This window comes from Limulus polyphemus, unplaced genomic scaffold (genome assembly GCF_000517525.1).
Source record: "Limulus polyphemus unplaced genomic scaffold, Limulus_polyphemus-2.1.2 Scaffold1304, whole genome shotgun sequence".
In the NCBI taxonomy this organism is placed as follows: Eukaryota; Metazoa; Arthropoda; class Merostomata; order Xiphosura; family Limulidae; genus Limulus; species Limulus polyphemus.
In genome coordinates this window covers 190,946-215,700 of record NW_013666914.1, presented here as the reverse complement: position 1 = coordinate 215,700, position 24,755 = coordinate 190,946, and the positions used below count along the sequence as shown (strand labels likewise).

Genomic DNA, 24,755 nt, shown 5'->3' with positions numbered 1-24,755 from the left:
AGAAATATCAGAGAATCTATTGCCATCTGTCAGAATTTAAACATCTAATCTTCGCCAATTGTCAAAATAATAGGCTTTAGTTATATTTTTAATAGTATAACTATATATACTATGTTGTTGTTGGGCTTAGGATTCTTCTACAGTAGGTGTCTGTGAATTATTAGCGATAAATTCAATGATAAATATATAGCACGTATTTCACTTGTTTTCAAAATATTATATATATATATTCGGAACAAGTTAAATGTATGTACAACAAATTATTCAACAGGCATATCATAAACACTATTTATATATCTAGTTCTCTCCTTCTTGTCAAAAGTCCACTTAGGCCTATTAAATTACTTTAGAATTTCAGTTGACAAGCCGAACTATCTTCTCTAATATTATCGAACTAGTATTCTGTGTGTAATTCACTTACAGTTGTAGCGCAAGTTACCGTAATTGTTTGGTCTTCTTTCTTCTGAAGATCCTCTGTTCCTTTTGTCAAAGTGCACTCAGACTGATTCAATTACTTTAGAACCACGCTTTCACGGAATAATTCTTCTTCTTATCTCTTGTTAGTCTTACTCTAACATATTATTAAGCATTTGGCCTATGTCAGTCGTTAGGCCTATCACTTCTATGGTAGTTAACCTTTCGTTTTGTAACTTTACTTTCTTCTGCTATTGTCTGTCTGTTTCTTTCCGTTCGTCTCACGCTATTTATATCTTTACTACCTAATCGTCTGTCCTCCTTCTATATTCTTGGCGTCAATGTATTGCACGAGACGTTCAGTAGTCTCAACATCAATGAATTATTAACAAAATCTCCCACAATCGTCTGCCCTTAACTCTTATTTAATAAAAACTGGAAAATAATGAACTGTTCACTCACAAAAACAAACAGTCAATGACATCTAAACTAAATAGTCTTTTATATCATGACAACATCACTTATCAAAACTATCATTGTCGTGGTATCGATGTAAAATTACATTAAACCGATTTTTTGTGTTTGTTACTTTATCAGTGCCGCAGCCACGGGGGCGCGAATAGGCGCAATGCGCCCTCTAAAAATCTGCCTTAAAAAATAAAATAATGCCTCTTTTTACTTTTTTGGAACTTGAATAATTCCAATGTACTCATGTATAAAAATATTAGGTAACCGAAGTAATAGTTGCTGTAAATCAATATTTATAAAATAAAATATATTTGTACTTATGCTTTAGGCTTTTGTGTTTTTTATCGCATCGACGGCTGCATACCGCTGACGTGGATTATTCAGATTCGTCAGATTTCAAATAAATTGTTATTGATCGATGCAACGTTAATCTTTCGTTTATTAATAAAATAAGAATCATAACTGAATTGTTGTCGGATATCAAAGATTTTTTTCATGAGTGAATTCGCTTATGAATCAATAAGGAACATCAATAAATGATAACAAAAATTTATAACGAAAACTGAAAATGATTACATTGTACTCGCGCCCTTTGAGTTTGTCATTGCGCCCTCAATGTGTGCGTCCTGGCTACGACACTGTGCCTTATTCATGACCAATAATTCTATAATGTACCAGCTGGAATACCCGAGTGAAATAAAAACTCGTTTGTAACAAATGATAGGAAGCTGTGCTTCTATTTTGTAACATAATAAACATGAAAAGTGCAATACAAATGTACCAATACTGAAAAGAATTCAAGAATTCTATCAGTATGAAATTATATGGGGGTCCAAACCCCTCATGAATTTCCTCATGTTATTCTGTATCACTGTATCAAATTTCGTGTTGATTGTTCAAGAAATGTGGAAACTTATAGGAAACAGATACACACCCACACATATTGGCGTTTTTTTATATAGATTATTTGAAATCTGAGCATTTTATTTTGTGGTTGTACGTTTTTTCTTGTGTTTGTTATATTCAAGTAATGGTTTGACCTTAAATCATTTTAAACAACAGAGTGTATAAAATTTTATGTAGCTAAAAATCAGGGGTTTTGATTCTTCAGTTTATGTAAAAGCTTAACATTTTGTGTGTTGATTCTGTACTTGTCTTACTTCGTTTTCAGCAATTTATATATGATTAATAATTTTAACACCAGATGTCAGCCTAGTTATTTTTAGCATTGTTGCTTAAATACTAGCGTTTAAAAAGTGTTCCACAGAGGAACGAATTAGTATTATTCAGTACTTTGTTACACGATGATGCCTACTGTAAGAGGGCCGAAAGTTCGCAATTAAAAGAAAAGTATTCAACACAGAGAAAAGTCCGTTCATGTTTTTTTTTGCATACAAATACTAAGAATAATGCAGTTTATAATATACATTTCAGAACTCCAATTCCAGTCTCTGGCTGAAGTGACTACTAATAAATAGACACTTAATACAAGTTATTTCTCAAATGTTATATCTGGAAATAGGTCAATTTAAGCCAAACTAGCTGATATCTCAAAATCAGTTTACACCGGAAAGAACTGATTTATAATTAACGTTTTTAAGGTGTGTTTCGCAGAACACGACTTTGGTAACGAATACAATTAATCGTGAATACGTAGACGATATATTTCGGATGATATCAGCCTAGGCTAAAGGATGCCATTGATAATAAATACGTGTAAGTTATACTTCTCTGGACACCAAGCTAGAAAAACTAAAAATGGCCGATTAGGTTAAAAGTAACTGTTGTTACTGAATGATCCTAAAATAACTTGCTACCTCAGGTAAAGGATACTTCTAATAATAAATATTGTAGAGTATGTTTTAACGACTTCCATTGTAGTTATAGGATACTGTTAATATTGAATGCCATACGATGAATGTTATAGAATATATTTTAAATAATTCCAGCTTAGGCTAAAGGATACTGTCAATATTGAATGTTGAAGCACCAACTTGGGTTATAGAACACTTTTGATAATGAATATTCATATAGTATATCTTAAGGGACTTGTGTGATACCTCTCTGATATCTAGATTTAATTCCTGTGTATTAGTCCAAGGCATTCACTTGATTATTGTTTAAGTTAAGCATATTATAGGTAATACAACAAATTCACCAAGAATACCAGTGTCGTTAATTTTGCATGTCTTCTTTTTGCATACAAAAACAATATAAGTAATTCTAATATGGGTCACAATTTTGTATTCATTTTATCTTAAGCCTCACAAGGTGTTATAATGTTCTTTACGTGAGCCGCAGCATGTTGGAAGGATTTAGATGGCTGTTCATCACAAGATCAGACTTCATTAAAAGATCAAGTCCTAATGTATCTTTTAATCAGGCTTAAAGTCGCCTTCTTAGTTTCAGAGATGCGAACATGAGTTTCAAATTGTACAGACTGCGAAGAAGCATCACTTTTAGAAAGAAACACTCGTCTTTAAAGTAGTATATAGGTCGATGTCCTCTTCCCGTCATTAATTATATAAAAAAAAACACGCAAATGCTGTTTACTCTCGCATTATTCACTGGCATAAAGTTTTATATTTTTGTTTGTAAATATATAGCGAACCTTGCTTCAGTGAGTCTTCGACAGGGCTGAGTACGTTATATTCAGGCCCGGCATGGCCAGGTGGTTAGGGCACTCGACTCGCAATCTCTGGGTCGCGGGTTCGAATCCCCGTCCCACCAAACATGCTCGCCCTTTCAGCCGTGGCGTAGCACAACGATCAGTCAGAAGGTTTATAACGCTAAAAATCTGGTTTTGATACCTGTGGTGAGCACAACACACATATATCCCACTGTGTAGCTTTGTGCTCTACAACAAATAAAGAAATAAAATTTCATTTTATTTATTTATTTATTTTAACTAGATAGTAATTACTTTTTACCCTACATTTTGTCTGTGAAATTGCGAATCTGCTGCCTCTTTAGAAATGGTACATCTCGGAACTCCCCTAAAGACAGTATTAAATTAGCATCCGAAAAGTAAGAGAAAACATAGTTAGTAATTAATATCTGGTTATCTAATATATATAAACCAACTGGCTTTTGATAAGGTCCCGTTCGTTTGAGTCGCATCGCAACAGAACTATGGCCTGACGTTCACGAGGCCTGACTTGAATTCCACTTTTTCAGATCCTTTGACAGTTTAGTTAATGCATATACTTAATTTGACGTAGGCATTTCGAAGTTCTAGGCACGTTTTAAAAATACCTAAATTATAGGTTAGAGAATATAATTCGTCTATTTTTATTTGGTTTTCGTGAAGTTTTCTGTATTATTAATGTTTTTAATAAAACATCTTTTTTTTTTTCATTCTCCCCAACGTATTATCATTATCCTTAAGAAATAATGGTATTTGAAATTAATTTTTAGGTTTAAACATTGTGATAGGATTTTTGTCATAAACCTTAGGCCTATTGATTTTGATTGCTTCATCTTCTTTCGGCGTTTATACCGTAATTTTAGGTTATATGACGTAATTAGAAAAATACGTTCTGGTACATGTGAAATGTCGATGGATTTGTGAAATCTTTCACTAACCACAGGACCACTTGAGTAAGACAACATCATGAAATAGATAAATTGGGTATACTTCAACAGTTTCTGCTGGGTCGTTATGGGTCAAGGTGATAAGATTATGTTAGTGAGGCCTTGGCCTCCTACTTCCTAGAGTAGTTCATTACTACTCGAGGTAACTGGGGATATATGCTTTGTTTGTTTGTTTTGAATTTTGCGCAAAGCTACACGAGGGCTATGTGCGCTAGCCGTCCCTAATTTAGCAGTGTAAGACTAGAGAGAAGGCAGCTAGTCACCACCCAATACCAACTCTTGGGCTACTCTTTTACCAACGAATAGTGGGATTGGCCATCACATTATAACGCCCTCACGGCTGAAAGGGCGAGCATGTTTGGGGTGACGGGGATTCGAACCCTCTACCCGCAGAGGATATATGCATAGTCTGGCTCTGATAAAAATGTTTCAAAATGTTTTATTATGCAGCATTAACTAAAATGCTGAAAAAAATTCCAATTCCTTCTGGAACGCTTTTTAACATTAGAAATGGCGTATAAACATTCTTGATATATTCATAATGTGGAGAACAAACCGAAAAGGAAAGAAATAATATAAATAATTTAAATAAAAGTTGGATATGATTTTCCCAAATTTATATAAAAGTCACGAACTTTGGCGTGTTACTGCTCTTTTTTTCCCGCTGATTATAATATAATATATATATATATAAAAGCCGGTTGCCATTTTGTGTCTAACGCTCATATTATGAGTCACTTTCAATATAAATGTGCACCATTCTTATTGATTTTTTAGAGTGTATTTGATAATTGTTTTTATTTTCCCAGTGTGTGATTGTTTTTCTTTTATGATGAAGGGGAAGTTTAGTAAACAAAGCTCTCTGTAGGAAAGGCTGGGACCCTGGGACGGATCGGGTACGATTAGTAAAAATGAATGTATATTAAGAAAAAATTCAAAATTTGAAACTACCAATGAAACCTTACAATTACAAGCCTATTCAGAGTAATATGTGATCTATTTACTGGATGGCCAGCTTTTACATTATGAAATTGTGAGGGTGTGGTTGTACTTTCCGAATTAACTTTTGTCCGTTTTAGATGCGTAATTTACACTATCAAAACATTCACACTTTTAGTCGTTGACTCAAACAACACCTATTTGAAATTTCTTTTGTAAATTCTTCTCTAATGTATAAGAGATATTTTCAGTTCTTTTGACAATGTAGGTACATAGTTTCAACAGAACAATTATATAGAAAGTCTAGTAGCTGAACAAAAACGTTATCGATAAACACAAAGATATGGAAGAGAAAAGTGATTCGTATATCATACAAAACGTGCAGCTCAAGAATATTACAAATTTAATACTTGTAAGTTAATAGCTTTTACCATTCTCACAATGTCGAGTTTCATTGAACCGGGTAAGTTTTGATGAAGGGTTTTTACTTAGTAATAGTCATCTTCAAAAATCTTTTCACTTGACAATAAACTATACATTTCTACTAATATTACAGACTCTGAGCTCAGCCCTGAACTCTGCTCAAAACTCCGGTATCTGAGACAACAGACCCGGGATCTACAAAGCGAAGTCCTCAGTCTGCGCAGGATAGCCCAGAGGCAAGCAATGTCCGCTCGAGAGTGCGTTACAGATGTTTGCCTAAAGATTAAGGTAATTTATGACCCATTTTGAGAAAACATTTGATAAAAGATATGTAGATTGTTTTATCTTTTATTCCGTTTGTTGACTATCATTTGTTCGTTAACCACTGCCAATCCCATCATAAGTAATCAAAATAAAAATCATTTGGGTTTTAGAATTTTGCTCTAAACGAAAACTATTTCTATAGTGTGAAGATATTCGAAATAACGTATTGCATACCTCAAACATGATGCAACTGTAAGATCTATCTGATATGGTTCTAAAGCAAAATACGAGATTCTGATTCACTTTATATATATATATATATATGTTTGTTGGAAACACATCTGTATTAGTAGCTTAGAACTATATAAACGTTTATTTCCACATGTGTTTTTTTTTTTTACTTTTTAGATTAACTACTGGTGTTAATTTTGAATAACTTGGGTACCTAGGAAGTTACTCTCAGTATTAGAAACATTCTTCTAGTACATTGGACTTTAAAAACATTATATTGAACCCGAAAAGCAAAAGCCTTCTAAATAATGCATTTGACTTTTCCAAGTCAAAAGATAAATATATAAAAATATTTTAAAATCGCCTTTATTGAAAAACAATCCATTGCAAACCAAATTGTACATGAATGTGGATCACAAGTATTTGTTAACACTTTTTCGTTGATGAAGCTGAAGGGTTAGTATCAACCAAGGTACATTTGAGTGCTCTAGTTTTGTTCGGAAGTAAGCTTTTTGTCAGCTGGAGATCCAGCGTTTGCTATACAATTTATTTTTCAAGTACGATCGGCCTGGTATGACCTAGTGATTATGGCGCTTGACTCGCAATCTGCAGGTCTCGAGTTCGAGCCCTATCACAGAACGTACTCGCCCTTTCAGCCGTAGGGGCGTTATAATGTTACAGCCAATCCCACTAATCGATTAGAGTAGACCACGCGTTGGCGGTGGATGGCGTTAGCTAGCTGCCTTCCCTGTCTATAACTTCTTAATTAGAGATGGCTAGCGTAGGTATCCCTAGAGTAGCTTTGCGAGAAAATTAGCAAACAAATAAATTAACTACGATTTTCATCATACAATGTTTAAACTTTCTGGTCATTCTTCTGCAGATCTGTAATTTCTCAGTGCTATAAAAATCAAATAGAAATATAGACACTACTTGTAGATGTGCAAAAACATAACATACGTGCAACTGAAATGGGGCAACGAAATTTGAATAATATTATAATCGATATAGTGTAAAGCAACATTTGTCACAAAAGGATTGTTTTTAATATTACAAAGAAAATAAATCCTGACAAAACATTTTAGGGGGTTCCTCAAGTTGAAAGCAGTCTCCAGATTATTCTAGTTTTATAAAGGATCACTGCTTAGTTTCGAAAAAAAATGTTTACTTTTGATGATGAATGGAGGGAATTTTGAGTGTTGGAAAATAACAATTTAAAATTATTGAATATACTACCTGGGATGAGACTGGAGAAGAGTAATGAACGTGACTACGTCAGTCAAATATCAATTCGTAATGCAACCGGGTCAGATTTAAAATTGTAGTGTTTCTAAGGATTAAAAGAAATATCCAAAACAAGTTCCGAATCTCACATCCGGAGAGATCCGGCGGAACTTAAGCCTTAGAAAAAATTGTTCATTGGTTAGGGATCAAAAAGCACTTTCATAATGAAACATAAGCTGTCGGTTAAGGATCCAAAAGCACTCTCATCGCGAAACGTATACTATTGGTTATGGATCAAAAAGCACTTTCATAATGAAACATAATCTGTCGGTTAGGGATCAAAAAGCACTCTCATCGCGAGACGTATGTTATTGGTTAGGGATCAAAAAGCACTCTCATAATGAAACATAAGCTGTCGGTTAGGGATTAAAAAGCACTCTCATCGCGAAACGTATACTATTGGTTATGGATCAAAAAGCACTTTCATAATGAAACATAAGCTGTCGGTTAGGGGTCAAAAAGCACTCTCATCGCGAGACGTATCCTATTGGTTAGGGATCAAAAAGCACTTTCATAATGAAACATAAGCTGTCGGTTAAAGATCCAAAAGCACTCTCATCGCGAGACGTATGCTATTGGTTAGGGATCAAAAACCTCTTTCATAATGAAACATAAGCTGTCGGTTAGGGATCAAAAAGCACTCTCATCGCGAGACGTATGCTATTGGTTAGGGATCAAAAAGCTCTCTCATAATGAAACATAAGCTGTCGGTTAGGGATCAAAAAGCACTCTCATCGCGAAACGTATACTATTGGTTATGGATCAAAAAGCACTTTCATAATGAAACATAAGCTGTCGGTTAGGGATCAAAAAGCATTCTCATCGCGAGACGTATGCTATTGGTTAGGGATCAAAAAGCACTTTTACTGCGAAAAGTAAGCCATCAGGTTTGAGTAAAATAGCACTTTCATTTATAAATAAATTGTCGGTAAGAAATGCAAAAAAAAGCACTTTAATCACAAAATGTAAATAAGAATTGAATGTTAAGAAAAGTAAACCAGAAGTTATAGGTACAAAGCCACTCAATCGGAACGTTCTCGTTATTTTTTTTTTAAAAGACTCGAATGCGGTTCGATGCATTAATTTACATGAGATCAATGTAAACTCTTCACCAGAAGTTATGCTCGTGTATCACTACGCCATCCTTAATAGAGCTACTGTAATATTTGAGTGTTTTGATCATAAAGCTTGATATTTAAGTAACAGAAAACACGTTTGTTTTTCGTGAAGGTATTTTCATCGTGAATTCAAGAAAAAGAGCGAAGATGGTCCGATTGAAGGTCGGTCATTTGGACATACTTCTTTAATAAAATGTCGCATTATATGAAGTAAAGTAACAATGTATTCCTGGTGCATTTGATAGTTGGTAGAAGAATGTCAGAGGAGAGAAGGGGGCGGGGACAGAAAACATGTGGCTGTGCCTGAGTCCCTCATGAACTGGAGTTATGCACACCAGTTAAGTATAAACTAAACGAGAAAGTATTTTGTAAAAACACTGTTATTGCAGGAATAAGACAAATTGGAGAATACTTAAACAATTCTCATAAATAAATATGCAAAACTAGAGTTCGTTCATTGCGTTATTTTAATTTCCTCCAGCTAAAGTGAAATACATAAACAAAGATATCAACGTTTGTCAATTGGTAGAATCGATCAAGAATTTTACTCTTTTTAATATCAATAATAATTCAAGGCTACAGTACTAGTATCCCTTGTTTGTATTTAATATCAATAATAATTCAAGGCTACAGTACTAGTATCCCTTGTTTGTATTTAATATCAATAATAATTCAAGGCTACAGGTACTAGTATCCCTTGTTTGTATTTAATATCAATAATAATTCAAGGCTACAGTACTAGTATCCCTTGTTTGTACTTAATATCAATAATAATTCAAGGCTACAGTACTAGTATCCCTTGTTTGTATTTAATATCAATAATAATTCAAGGCTACAGTACTAGTATCCCTTGTTTGTATTTAATATCAATAATAATTCAAGGCTACAGGTACTAGTATCCCTTTTTTATATTTAATATCAATAATAATTCAAGGCTACAGAACTAGTATCCCTTGTTTCGTACACAAAGCAGATTGCACGCGTCGTGCAGGAAGCAAACATGATTAGATTCTAAATACTTGCCACGACCCCGCCCCCACTCCCGGTGGCTCAACAGTAAGTATGAGGGCTTTAGCGTTAAAAAATTGGGTTTCGATGCGCAAGGTGGGCAGAACATAGATAATCCATTACGTAGCTTTGTGCTTCACAAAAAACAAACAATTCTGAACACTTGCCACGGCTTGTTTATAAAACATCAATGACGCCAATACGAGACACTTGAAGTCTATACGGTAATATTCCTTTTTTTCATTATGGGAACAGACTATCTTCATTTTTAATCTTTAAGTTTACTAAACCATTTCCATGTACAAGGAAATGCTGGCTATTGCCCAAGACTCGAATGATGACGTAATGACTGGGAGAAGTAGAATGCTACGAGACGAGGATTTTTATCGTCAAGATATGATGCAAGTGGAGAAAGACTTGTCGTAAGTATTTGAAAGCTTCGAAAATAAACATTACTATAATATTTCAATAGCTTCTTATTTTCTGTGTGTTTGAAAATGAGAAGTATATATTTCACACTATTTAAATGTACAAGGGATAGAAATAAATTAAAGGAAACGAAAAAATATCAAATATGTGATAATGCATAAATGCGGTTTGTGGAAAAAATAGGACATTTGTTTTTTTGGGTAAAACAACCAAGAGGCTATATTTTTCTTTTGTCAGAAAAAGAAATAAGATTTGTACACCCTTTTTTAATTTCATAATTTGGTATTTTGTAATTTAATCCGGGGTTCAATTCCCCGTGGTGGAGTGAGCGCAAATTGCCCATTGTGTAGCTTTCCGCTACAACAAAACAAATGTCTGTTTGGAATTCAGACAGTAAATATTTAATTACTGTAAAATTATAAGCTTCCTAGACGAGAGAAATAAAAGCAAAAGTAAAACTAATTTAAAGTTCGTGATATTTTAAAATAATATTTGTTTTTAATACTCAAGTTTGTATAAAGCAGTGATAAATATATTATTGGCTATATAGTAACGTGGATAGTTAAAACTATCAGTCCGTTCTTAGTAGAGATTTTAATTAAATCTACGAGCAATATCTTCGTAAACAGGAAACTTGACATTATGCTTTCCAAGCAACCCATTTATCCAACGTTGATTATAAAAACTTTGACTTCAATCAAGCTGCTACTAACTTACGTGATCCATTATGTAACATTAATTATCAACATATCCCGAACTTTAAAGATTCTTAAAAAGCAACATAAATATTGAAGTAGGATTAGAAACACGTGCTTTCTTCTATGATTCTTTCGGTTCTTGATACATGAACAAACTGCTTTACTACCTTGATTCTTGATACATAAACAAACTGCTTTACTACCTTGATTCTTGATACACGAACAAACTGCTTTATTACTTCGATTCTTGATATACCAACAAACTGCTTTACTACCTCGATTCTTGATATACCAACACGCTGCTTTACTATCTCGATTCTTGATACACTAACAAGCTGCTTTATTACCTGGGTTCTTGATATACCAACAAGATACTTTATTACTTCGATTATTGATACATCAACAAGCTGCTTTATTACCTTGATTTTTGATATACCAACACGCTGCTTTATTACATGGGTTCTTGATACATCAACAAGCTGCTTTATTACTTCGATTATTGATACATCAACAAGCTACTTTGTTTCATATTGTTCAGTGCTTCGCATTCTCATTTGCGACAGCTGTTTCTTATATCAGTGTTATTTTCTTCCGTCATAAACAACATATAAGATCAGAAATTGTTGAATACATTACTAAAAATGTAGTAACACAAAATAACAAAATGTTCTGTATTTAATCAGTTCAGCGTGCGATGCTGATAACGTTATGAATTCTTTAAACGTAAGAAGTGAGTGTAATATTCCAATATATCTAGGTGTTTATACCGATGTTTTGAAACTTATGGGGTTGTATTAACAATTTTCGATCGTAGAAAGAAAGTTATAAAATGATACAATGTTACGGGTCTCCTTTACATGACGTCATTAACCAAACTGAGCTAATGCAGTTCGAAACTGGCGAATCGGCAAGATATTTTATCTCCAATATGTTCCAAAGCTGAGTACCAAGTAAATTAAAATCTATCGGTGCATCACGAAATTATACTCCTTTGCAAATTTGCCAGTAAAAGTGTCCCCACCCAGTAGCACAGCAGTAAGTCTGCAGACTTGTAACGCTAAAAACCGGGTTTCGATACCTGTGGTGGGCACAGCACAGATAGGCCATTGTACAGATTTGAGCTTAACTACAAATAAACAAACAGACCAGTAAAGGTCTAAAAATAATGTTGAAATGATTAAAAACTGTTCAGGATAAAAATACCATAATATTATACAATTTAACCAGACTCTAGTATAACCAGCTGGTATAATAAGCTGGTGGATATTAGTTTCCTCTTTTTTTACTGAAGATAATTTTTCTGTATTCGTGTACTGCGAATCACAATTTAAAAAAAAAGCATGTTCCAACCAAAAATTTTATTTTACTAATAATTTTGTAATAGGGTCTTTAGCTGAAGTTTTCGTTAAATAAATAATGTCTTAAAACGCGCCATTTCTAGAGATGTGGAGAGCAAGGTTGAAGAGCTTCGAGGGAACGTCATCAACAAAAAATGTCGCGTGAGCACGAGCTGTGTTGAAGACATGGCCCTCCTTCTGAGCAGAGCGAGTAAAACTGTTGCTGACCTTAAAGGTGAGTTGTTTATTTTGTTCAGATCAAACAGGGAAGTTCTTTTTTTTGTTGTTGTTTGTTTGCTTTCGAGTTAGAATTTCAATCATATTTTAATCTCAGCCCATGGCGGTGACATATTTCTATATATATGTTTGTCGAGTAAACATAGCAGATCGTTGTGGGTTTAAAATGAAAAGCTCTTACCTTAATCATATACACACACCAACAGTTTTAAACTTTAGGAACAGCTGTACATTTTGTTGTTGTTTTCTATCGAAAAATATAATCAGAAATATGTCCAGAAGTATTTGAACTTATTCTCATTTTCAAGATACCCGGAAGAGGGGAAATATTGTTCCTTATTGTTTGAGAGTGGAGAACTTGTAAAAATGACAAATCTTGGCTTGAGTTTTACTTCGTTAAATTCACATGTTTTATACCTAACAACTATGTAAGTTAGCATATTTTGATGTAACTTCGTGGGCTATATTAATATTGAAATAAGCCCGTTTGAAGTGAGTGAAAACACGTGGTAGTTTCAAATTAGGCCAAACATATGCACAGGAACTTGAATATTTATATAACATTAAAAGTAAATCTGGACCATAAGGAGGCTCTTCATATTCTGAGCCACGCATTTAGTATAAGTTCAGAGTTATTGGTAAATATTCAAAATAGCCCCCCCCCCCCCCCCCACCTGACTCAGTGGTAAGGCTATAAGTTTATAACGCTGAAAACCGAGTTTCGATACCCGTTGTGGGCACAGTATAAATAGACCATTGTGTAGCTTTGTGTTTAACAAAGTCATTTACTCAGTCTTTTGGTTGTAACATTAAATACAAAGTTATAAACTCCATTACACTGAAATTTTTTGGGAAGATTTCTAAAATATTTATGCATCTCTTTTAAATCGAAATTATTTTAGGGTCACCCAATACATTTATGATTTGATTAATTTGAAGTACGTGCACTTGTCGAAAGAACAAACAAATATTGTAATTTAGAAGCGAAAAGTGAACTTGCAGGTTATTTCGAAAGAGGTCGCATCATCTATCTCTTCATTAAACCCAGTCTACAGAACGGCTTATAAAGTTCTTTTGATCCACCGTATCTTATTAAGTGTTCTTAGTATGACAGTTCTCAAACATAGGATTTTCCTTGTCTGCTTACTCCGTGTAATAAGATGATACATGGCAATATGACATTATAAAACTGTATAATATGTCTTCTTATGCCTCGTTAAAAAAACAAAAAAAAACTCAATTTAAAACATAATAAGCTAAGTTAATAAACTAAAGGCGCTCGACTCGCAATCTGAGAGTCGCGGGTTCGAATCCCGATCACCGAACATGTTCGCCCTTTCAGCCGTGGGGACGTTATAATGTGACGTTCAAGCCCGCTATTCGTCTGTAAAAGAGTAGCCTAAAAGTTGGCTGTGGGTGGCGTTGACTAGCTGCTTTCCCTCTAGTCTATCACTGCTAAATTAGGGACGGCTAGCGCAGATAGTCCTCATGTAGCTCTGCGCGAAATTCTAAACAAACCAAATGTTACGCCTTTTTAAAGTGTAACACAGACTTGTGGTAATGTTTTAGTGAGTGGGTATCAATTGTTGACGTAACTACAAGCCTATACATCATCTAAATCTAATTAGTATATATTGTGTGTGTTTCGACGGTTGATCCGCTTCTGTCTTTAGAGAAGTCCTTAGAAGAACTGTTCGTAGTGGTAGAGGCCTAGATTCGATCCTGGGTTCCTTGTTAGAAATGCTGGTGTTCTATCCACTGTTATGAATTTCGCGCAAAGCTTTACGAGGGCTATCTGCGCTAGCCGTCCCTGATTTAGCAGTTTAAGACTAGAGGGAAGGCAGCTGCTCATTACCACCCACGCCAGCTATTCGGGTACTCTTTTACCAACGAATAGTGGGATTGACCGTCACGTTATAACGCCCCCACGGCTGAAAGGACGAGCATATTTTGTGTCGGGAATTCGAAACCGCTACCCGCAGATTGCGAGTCGTGCGCCCTAACCACCTGGCCATGCACTCGATTGAGTAGATTAACAGCCGAAATGTAGGATATTAACAAATTAGTAATTAGTATTTGGTAATAAAAGATAGTACCTAATTATTAGTAATTAGTATCTGGTAATAAAAGATAGTACCTAATTATTAGTAATTAGTATCTGGTAATAAAAGATAGTACCTAGTTAGTAATTAGTATCTGGTAATAAAAGATTGTACCTAATTATTAGTAATTAGTATCTGGTAATAAAAGATAGTACCTAATTATTAGTAATTACTATCTGGTAATAAAAGATAGTACCTAGTTAGTAATTAGTATCTGGTAATAAAAGATAGTACCTAAATAGTAATTAGTATCTGGTAATAAAAGATAGTACCTAAACAGTAATTAATATCTGGTAATAAAAGATGGTACCTAAATAGTAATTAGTATCTGGTAATAAAAGATAGTGCCTAGTTAGTAATTAGTATCTGGTAATAAAAGATGGTACCTAGTTAGTAATTAGTATCTGGTAATAAAAGATAGTACCTAGTTAGTAATTAGTATCTGGTAATAAAAGATAGTACCTTAATTAATAGTTAGCATCTAATGGTGACATTGTTTTATGGCAAGCCTGACAAAATAGTTATGCATTTTTCCGCAATGAACCAAAATTCTAAATAATAAAAAATGAATGCCACTTATTACATGGATTTCTTACAAAACACTTCATGCTTTGTTACAATATTTTACATTTATATAACGTTTTAAACACTCAGAATAACAGAAAGGTGAACACTTCAACCGTACAGCCCCATATTTGTGGATCTTCAATGTTATAGCAGTATATTCCATGTGACGTATTTACCCCCACAAAATAAAGAAAATAGGACACCATGTGCACATACAAGTTTATAAAATTCATTTAGTTCTCTTCACCTGGAATATATTTTAGATTTATGTTGATATGCTCATTAGCACAGTCTGACCCATCTTCAACCGGAGAATATTGAACATGGCAGCATAGCATGAACATCTTCACGAAGCGTACATTGCACAAGCACAATTTACCAATTTGATATAGATTTTGGAGCAGGTAGTATGCCAGGTGGAAACATTACAGAGTTTAGTGTCTTATTAACTGGACCCTTCGACCAATCGAATAATGTAGGGTCAATGGGTGGAGGACTGGCTTCTGATGCGTGTTTCCATATACATGCTTGCAAACATGCTCTCATTATGTTCATGTGGAACGTTTCATCAGTGGGAGCTAAGGACATGAACTGGTCAAACACTGAATCCTTTTACGTTGGCTCTTGAGCTGTTGTTCTACTTGAATATGCAAGTTGTACTGACTTTGGTGCCATAAATTTGGTTTTACAATCATGGTGATACCAAGCATCTGCTACATGTAAGTCATTGACTGATTCTTCTACTCTCACTGACACCTCATGTACCCACTGATCCCCACCCGCGCGCAACACATGTGTTCAATATGACTTCTTTAAGTGTTTTATGGTGTCCACGGTATGCTGTACTACTCACAGATACGACTTCTTTAAATGGTTTATGGTGTCCACGGTATGCTGTACTACTCACAGATATGACTTCTTTAAATGGTTTATGGTGTCTACGGTAAGCTGTAGTACTCATAGCTACTTGCTTTTGACGATCTTCTTATTGATTTGACACGAATCTCCACAAAACAGGAAATGTGCTTTGAAGTCCAATCTTCGAACATCAGTTCCATTTTTCCTGAGGATTTGGTGAGACAGATCGAGTGTTAGTTTTCGTAGTCTTCCAAGTGTGATTTTGAAGTATATGATGATATACAGTTTTTGTGACAATACACAGTGTAATTAAGGTCATCACGAAAGTTTCTGTCTATATGCGAATGCAGGTTATTGCTTGCTTCAATAATATTTTGATTCATTGTTGTGTGTGAAATTGGCTGGTTTTGGATAAGGGCAGGCATTGACTTTATCAAATAAACACTCATTCATGATGTTTGTGTTCTGAAAATACATTAAACATCAAGTTAGGATATGTGGGTATACCTGCTAATTGCTTAACCTTAACTAGATCTTCGCTTTCAAAAGTTTCAGTTGAAGTTAACATACGTGTCCTGCACTATACTCAATACAAGTTTTCAACTTGTTAGAACAAACACGATATTGATTATCTTAAATGTTCGTTTTTAAACACAAAATAAAAAGAAGCATGTAAGTTTAACTTATAATTTAAGAAAGTTATAGTAAATACAAGTCAGTCAAGCACTTATAATACTTGTTCTTTATATTGTCTTAGCTGATTAGTTGTTGTTTATTTCTGTTTATATTTTACTGCATATTGTGTCAGACTTGCCATCATAATCATAAAAGCCAAGTATCGGTCGGTCAGTCAATCGGTCACGCTCGATTTCTCCGAATTTCGTAATTTACACGAGTCCAATTCAACTTTGTCTCCTATAATACTTTTTCTTTTGATTGCCCGTTCCCATTTTAGTTGAATTCAATCGCTAACATAGGCGTAACTAGCTCATAAATTTCGGCACATTTTCTGCTATGTAAAAGCCTATCAAGGAGGGAGTTTCTAGGACCAGATCAGGCACGGCGTCATGTGTGTGACACCACATCATCCACATTATTATGACGTCAAGCTAGGTAGGATCCGAATAGGAAAGCCGGGAAGACTCTAGTGATAAAAGACACGGAAGTGCATTCATACCCAATCAATGCCTGTGAAAAATTAGTAAAAAATTAATGCAAGTCTATGCTTGGGAATTATTAAGAAAAAGCCTTTGTTAAAAGAGACTGGAGATACCAATTATCAGTAGGAAAGAAGACGACTTTTCTTCAGAAAAAGAACAGGTGTGTGTGTGTGTGTACAATCACATGGTCATCGAATGTTTTAATCTTTTATCCAAAGCCACCAGTATGTAGCATGTTTGTTCACTTATATGTAGTGAATTCAGGAGCAATATGTAGCATGTTCCTGGGAAAGAAAATTTATATATTTCTATTATTTATTTATTTCGTGTATTGCCAGTTCTATACGGAATAGTTTTGGTTTCCCGCCATTTTTGACGTGCTTTGACGCTAGTACGAGTATAAAACATATCTCCAATTAATGAAACGATACCACCAGTAGATTTATTGCGCCCAAAAACCTAGAAATTGACAGTTTATTTTACATTCTATCACTTGTAGTTGCTGAGATATGACATTTTATATCTATACACTTACGCATGAAATGAGGTGTGAGGTTTACCATGGAAACCAGTCATTATTTAAAAATGCTCAAGGGTGTCAACTTGGCATACTCCATCATCTGACTGTGTATGGTCTGACTACACAAAATTAGCAGAGAAACATTGTGGGACCTCCATGCAAAGTTAGGTAAAAACAACCTACTTTGGCTGCCAGACTATATTAAAAGGTAATCATAAAGGCTACTAATCATGACAACGGCGATTTAAAACAGTTTTCAGCTTAATAAGTGGTATTTAATTAAGCGAAAAAGTTATCCGCGTAATTTCTAAATCAACTGGACCATTAGTAGTCATTCATTGTTATAAGTACGTTTATTATAAAGTATATCTTGGACGTTTAGCATAAAGGGCTGCGTTGTGAAAGGTCCAAGATTTGAGTCTGCGATATGTCATTAAACATGGTCCATTTTCAGCTATGGGCGTATTATAAAAATGAAAATCAATCCCACTATTCGCGAATAGCTATATAGGCGGCAGTTTCCATTGATGGGTTACTTTCCTTCTGGTCAACAGCTCTAAATTAGGGACAGCCATTCTTGAATCTTGGAGTCTCACACCTGAGCGTTCAGCTCATGTATCACATAGAATATTGTTCAGTTTGAAAATACCAAAAGCCATATCTAAAGAATAATTTGTATACAATGTCTTATATCACCGTTTTCTACTTTATTTGTAATTGTTCTTTCTTTTTATTATAATTATTTGTATTTATATTAGGGATGCACGGGTACTCGGCCGGGTATTGGACTACCCGGTAATACTAGGCTCCGGCCGGAGTGTTGAAGTTAGGCGTTTAAGCCCTAATCATTGTGGCAACTAACACGGTATTGAAAGTTACAGTTGTTGTTGTCTTATAAATATTTACCTCAACTGGAGGATAACAGTGTCTTAGCATTTCACTGTCATCTCCCTGGACAGTATATAGGTTCACAGGACGGGTGTGCATTCTGTGAAAAATATATATATATATATATATATATATATAGCAATGGCAGAAACCTGTTTACATAAAAACTAACACAGAGATACCAAATTTATTAATATTTAAAATACGTATTGATCACGTTTGTTGTCCTTATCAAACGTATTGGGTTTGATTTTAATTAGAGCTCTCTGTTTATGTGTAACTTCTGGTGGTAGTGTAGGTGGTTTCCATTAGTTATAAATAATTACTATAAATCAAACTTCCATCAGTATGTTCCGTATTTAAAACACCGAGACACGCACACGTCAGATACGTATGTTTGCTTGTTTTTTCAATTTTATCCCTCCAATGGATCAGGGTATCTTTATTAACCTACAGTGCTAAAATCTGGGACTTGATTCCCCGCTGTGGGCAGAGCCAAGGTAGCCTATTCTCAGATTTGTGCTAAAACAACAACTACCGAGCCTTTAAATTTTACTAAAGATTCAAATTTGTCTCTTCACAACTCCTACGTTGCCTGATAGTTGATCTGTTATAATGATTGTAGATCAGGGATAGCCAACATTTTGAGCAGTTGTCCACCTTTAGATTATGAATTTCAGGAAAGGTGTCATTAACCCGACAAACCACTCTCAACCCCAAGGTCCGCGGGGATGGGTGTTCAAGCAGTCAAGTTAAAAGGCATTATAAATTAAATTCAATAATTAATGAAATGGCATGCATTTTAATATCATTTCGAGCGTGTACGAAAATAACAAACAAAATTTGTGTCATATATCATAACATGTGACATTTTCTAACTGACAGGCGTGGCCTAAGTATTTGTCTATAGCGTGCCGCAAGTCGGCCACCTTCTGTTGTAGATCGATCAGTATAGTTGACGAAGAAACACAAAGACACATATTACCATGGTAGCTGTATCGTAGCCATCTGCTAAGCCTTGCAGAATGGGAAGAATAACAGCTGTTGCCACGTTGTAACCACAGTGAAATTGGCAGAATCAATGCAGAGAATAAATCCAAGCGGATCTTGTTGGACTTATTGTTAGTTAAACTGAGTAAGTACAAAGAAGTGATGATGATGTCTTTTAAGACTGTTGGAACGGAAACTCACCAACATTTGTAGCTGTTTGGTTGAATTAATAGAGTTGTTGTTCCTTTTTAACAATTGGAGTGACAGTTTTTATGTATATATATATATTCAAGATGTAAATCTTTATTATCTAGATTCAGAAAACTCATATAATTATCACAAGAGTAGAGACGATACAGTGAGGTGTGGTAAACATGTTGAGAACATTATAAGTTTCATCTGGTTTCGGAAAAAAAAACACTAAAGACGATCAGAAGATCTTCACCAGTTTACTCCCAAAATTGAGAAACTACCTTAAAATACCTGGCAGAAACTGATGGTGCCAAATATGAAACGTTAAAGCTTCGTCAATATTCACTTTGCTGCATTATTGGGGTATACTTTTTTGTTTTTAAAAAATAAAGGTGATTATTCTTTTCTTAATTACAGACAATTTTCATTGTATAACGTATTTTTGTTTGGCATGGCCTGGTGGTTAGGGCACTCGACTTGCAATCTGTGGGTCGCGGGATCGAATCCCGTCACCGAACATGCTCGCTCTTTAAGCTGTGGGAGCGTTATAATGTGTCATTCAATCCCAAGGATAGCCCAAGAATTGACGGTTGGAGGTTTTATCTAGCTCCCTTCCCTCTGATCTATCACTTTAGATTAAGAACGGTTGGGATAGATAGCCCTCGAAATTCAACAGGAAAAAACAAACACAAGTGTATAACCTATTAATTTAAAACAAAGTCGAAAAAAAAATAATCAGAGATATTTTTAAAACAGGCACAATTAGCGCCGTCACCATTAAGTTATGCATTATTTCGAAGACTGCCATCATTAAAAAAACCCAAACACTTACTGAATGTAGGCCTTTAAAAAAGTGAGTTGAGAATTCACCGTATAAATAGCTTTAGTATCGACAAAACAATGTTAACTGATGTTTACATTTTTCTAACCTTCTGTACTTTCTCTTTAACAAGTAGTTAGACAGAGCCGGCACTAGCGGTGAGACCGGGGGAGAGAAAATAAAGTTTGGAGACGGCTTGAATGGGTAACGAAAGAAACTTTATTACAAATGTACAACGTTTCGACAATCTTTTGTTCCTTGATCCAAACTTTATTTTCTAAAAGTGAGTTCCTCGTCATCAAATTATCTTGAGAAACGAAGATCTACCTTCTAAAAGCGCTGTGGTTCTTTTATTTTATGTGTTTACTAGGTATCATAAGGCGACTCTTAAACAAAAGAACCTACAATGAACTCGTTCTGCATGGGAAGTATTTCATGTCAGTATCGTTCTATTATGTAAAACTCGCATTGAGTACTGTTACTTCAAAGTTTAGTTGTTCGTTTACAGTTTTACCAAGGAAACTAAGATGTTAATTTCTTAAATAAATCTTAAAACAATTAATCAATAAACTTTTCACTCTGCAATAAATTATGAAGAAGGTCGACAATGGCGAGCATAGTGATCTATATAACAAAATGTGGAAATATGTCATTAGAACTAATAGTGATATATTATGTTGATATGAATAAAATACTTCACTATAATAGTGATATATTATGTTGATATGAATAAAATACTTCATTATAATAATGATATGTTGATATGAATAAAATACTTCACTATAATAGTGATATATTATGTTGATATGAATAAAATACTTCACTATAATAGTGATATGTTGATATGAATAAAATACTTCACTATAATAATGATATATTATGTTGATATGAATAAAATACTTCACTATAATAATGATATATTATGTGGATATGAATAAAATACTTCACTATAATAGTGATATATTATGTTGATATGAATAAAATAATTCACTATAATAATGATATATTATGTTGATATGAATAAAATACGTCAGTGAACAACGAACTCTTCGTAAACAAAGCTCCGTCGGATTTTTCTCTTAGCTCTAGTCTCGGCTCCAGCTTTTCCTAACTATTTGTGGGGGTGATGAGACATAAAATTGAAAATATACCTAAAGTTAGATTAATGAATGGCATTGATTTGGGGGGTAACTCCCCCGGTCCCACCGCTAGTGCCGGCTCTGTCTAACTGCTTGTTAAAGAGAAAGTACAGAAGGTTAGAAAAATGTAAACATCAGTTAACATTGTTTTGTCGATACTAAAGCTATTTATATGGTTTATAATTTTTAGTTCTGGTTAAGCTGCATTTCGAAGTATATGTTGATATAAAGAAAGTTTGTTTAGAAGAGAATAAATGTGCATATTTAAACACCATAATTTCTCTATCAGTTTGTTTCCCGGAACTTGAAGAACAAATGAAGACATTTATTGGTGTAGAGATGGACATGGTAATGAAAGAAGAAAGGTGAGTGGTAATGGGATGACCAATGAACGTAGGAGAAGAACTGAGTGTGTATTAGATTGGTTTTTGGAAGCCTCTATTAGCAAGTACTAAATATAACACACACAAAATAATAATTAAACACGATGTCATAAATCTTCCTGTCAGTCACTCGTTGTGAAAGCTGTGATGAAGGGAAACACGAACTAACATTGGTTAAGTGTGTATTTTCTACACAGAATTGACGATGAGCAGTGATGAAAAGAATCTTAATAGGCACGTGAACGTAGGTGTACTTTTTTCGCTTAATCAATAAAATATTATGTGAAGGTAGATTAAGACAGAAAAAATACAACCAGCGATTATGTCATGCTCAAATGTCTTAAGAATGTTAATCAGTGCAAAACTGTGAAAATTTTGAAAGTGTTTTTTTTTTAATTGGGCATTAAAACTCGACAGTATAAACTTTTGGGCTAACTCCAGAATGTATTTATCAAGCACAATTGTTCAGTCGAGAGAAAATTTGGATGTGAACATTATGTTTAACGCAACAATGTAGAAAATTTTATAGCAAGTTGCAGCTTTTACAGTAAGTAAGATTTGTTTTTAGAGCAAGTACGACATTTCTTGTATACTTGAGAAGGACCTCACCAGTGATCGAACCTGTTATAAATCTTACTTACTGTAAAAGCTGTAACTTGTAATGAGATGTAATTAATCAGTAAATAAACTCAAAACGAAACTATTGGTGTAGATAATCGATCTGTAGTTTGAGTAATATAATATCACAATGTAACTTGTAATAATTTTTAATTAATGTTACTTTACTGACCCTGTTATATTTCCGAGTAAAAAAGAACATTGTTATAAGTTATATTCTCAATGTTAGTCAGAGGGTACATGAGGTTAAGATCTGGTAAATTCTACTAATATCTAGATGGGTACATTAGTTAATTATAAATACGAGAATCAGTGATGCACTGAGTTTAGTTCGTTCTGTACCAATAAAAATGAAGTATTGATTATTCAGTGAGAGATATTGCGTTTGTTCTGTTATTGAGTTACTTGATGGACTACATGTTTGTTTACCTAACAAAGTAAGTTAAGTGTACGTCTCAGATTATATTGAAACGTTGTAGTTGAGATTAGCCCTATATTTGTTGTGGAGTTAATGTTGAGATGTTGTTTAAGCACATAGGCCTACTACTTGTATCAAAGTGAACGTAGCCTGTAGAAATGTTACAAAAAAAACTAACTTGTTATTGTTACGAGGACTGAACTTAACATTATTTTCACCATGTAATCTAAAAGAATTCGCCGATCAAGAGAAATGATAGAATATATCACAATAATATAATAACATATCAACCGCACAGTTTGTATGCCACCTACCGTTGCCGACGGACGTTCCATAATGTACAATCATTATCCATGTCATAAAAGAGAGAAACAACCAAACGAACGACACATTTTATCAAAATAAGTAATTAGGTTTTAAACACGCGATTAATTATAACGAAATCTACATATGAAATCGTTTGTTTGTTTGTTTGTTTTGAATTTCGCGCAAAGCTACACGAGAGCTATCTGCGCTAGCCGTCCCTAATTTAGCAGTGTAAGACTAGAGGGAAGGCAGCTAGTCGTCACCACCCACCGCCAACTCTTGGGCTACTCTTTTACCAACGAATAGTGGGATTGACCGTCACATTATAACGCCCCCACGGCTGAAAGGGCGAGCATGTTTGGTGTGACGGGGATTCGATCCCGCGACCCTCAGATTGCGTATGAAATCGTACATTTAAATGTACGTAAAATGATACGTAAATTTTTACAAAATTAGGAATTAATAATTACTACAATTGAATGTAATTAATATTTGTAACAAAATACGTATAATTAGAATTAAAAACAATTCTAAGACAACGGAATTTTACTCCTCTGTTCATTAATTCCGGACCAAAGCACGTCCTGAATTATCAATAGTAGTAGGTGGATCTTTTGTATTCGTTAGTATGAACCTGAAGAGAAGCCATCCAGTGTTACATCGGTATGCCTGCGGACTTAGAACGCTAGAAACCGGTTTTCGATACACGTGGTGGGCGGAGCACTGATAGCCCTTTGTGTAGGTTTGTGTTTAACTTCAAACAAACAAAACCTGACGAGGACTGTTGTTTTCCCAATATACTGATTCTCACATTTACGTTTAACAACATAACTAAAATGTCATCAGTTAAGTTTTAGTATTGGATCTTAGTTCTTGGCTAGAAGGCGTTTTAAAGTTCTGTAATTTTTAAAGAAGACACGAGTACTATATTTTGTACAAATACACTGAAGTTTATGTCCAAGTTCCAGAAGGAAGGACAGTATTATATCTAGTGATTCATTACTGCTTTCGTCTTTAACATTAAGATTTTTCTGTGCTCCTTAACATTTTTTATTTTTTGTATCTCATTGGTTGACGTTTGCAGTGGAGTAATCGTCTTGGCGAAAACAATGTAAAACATAATTGAAGCTGACAAGATTGTAAAATCACAAACGATTCTAAAGTTTCAATTACAGAAGTACTAAATGTGTGCCTTTCTATTTCTTTCCTTGGAAAGGTACGTTTTACAACATGATGGACGCCACGCCAGTGGGCTCTCCTCTTTCTTCTTTTGTTTGAAAAGTCTTTATGGAATATTTAGAATAATGAGCCATTGCCACGCCTCTTCTGAGCCCTTCTTTATAATGAGCC

At 34.4% G+C, this 24,755-nt stretch overlaps 1 protein-coding gene across 6 annotated transcripts in view; it reads left to right on the top strand.

The window, feature by feature from the left end:
• The window catches only part of LOC106463024 (coiled-coil domain-containing protein CG32809-like), a 117,566-nt gene that overhangs the window by 73,337 nt on the left and 19,474 nt on the right, over positions 1–24,755 (top strand). For all 6 annotated transcript variants that reach the window (XM_022390432.1, XM_022390433.1, XM_022390431.1 and 3 more), the window contains 4 exons: positions 5,972–6,126; positions 10,050–10,165; positions 12,312–12,442; positions 21,970–22,045. In XM_022390432.1, coding sequence (XP_022246140.1) covers positions 5,972–6,126; positions 10,050–10,165; positions 12,312–12,442; positions 21,970–22,045 — 478 coding nt within the window. The remainder of the gene's footprint in view (positions 1–5,971; positions 6,127–10,049; positions 10,166–12,311; positions 12,443–21,969; positions 22,046–24,755) is intronic.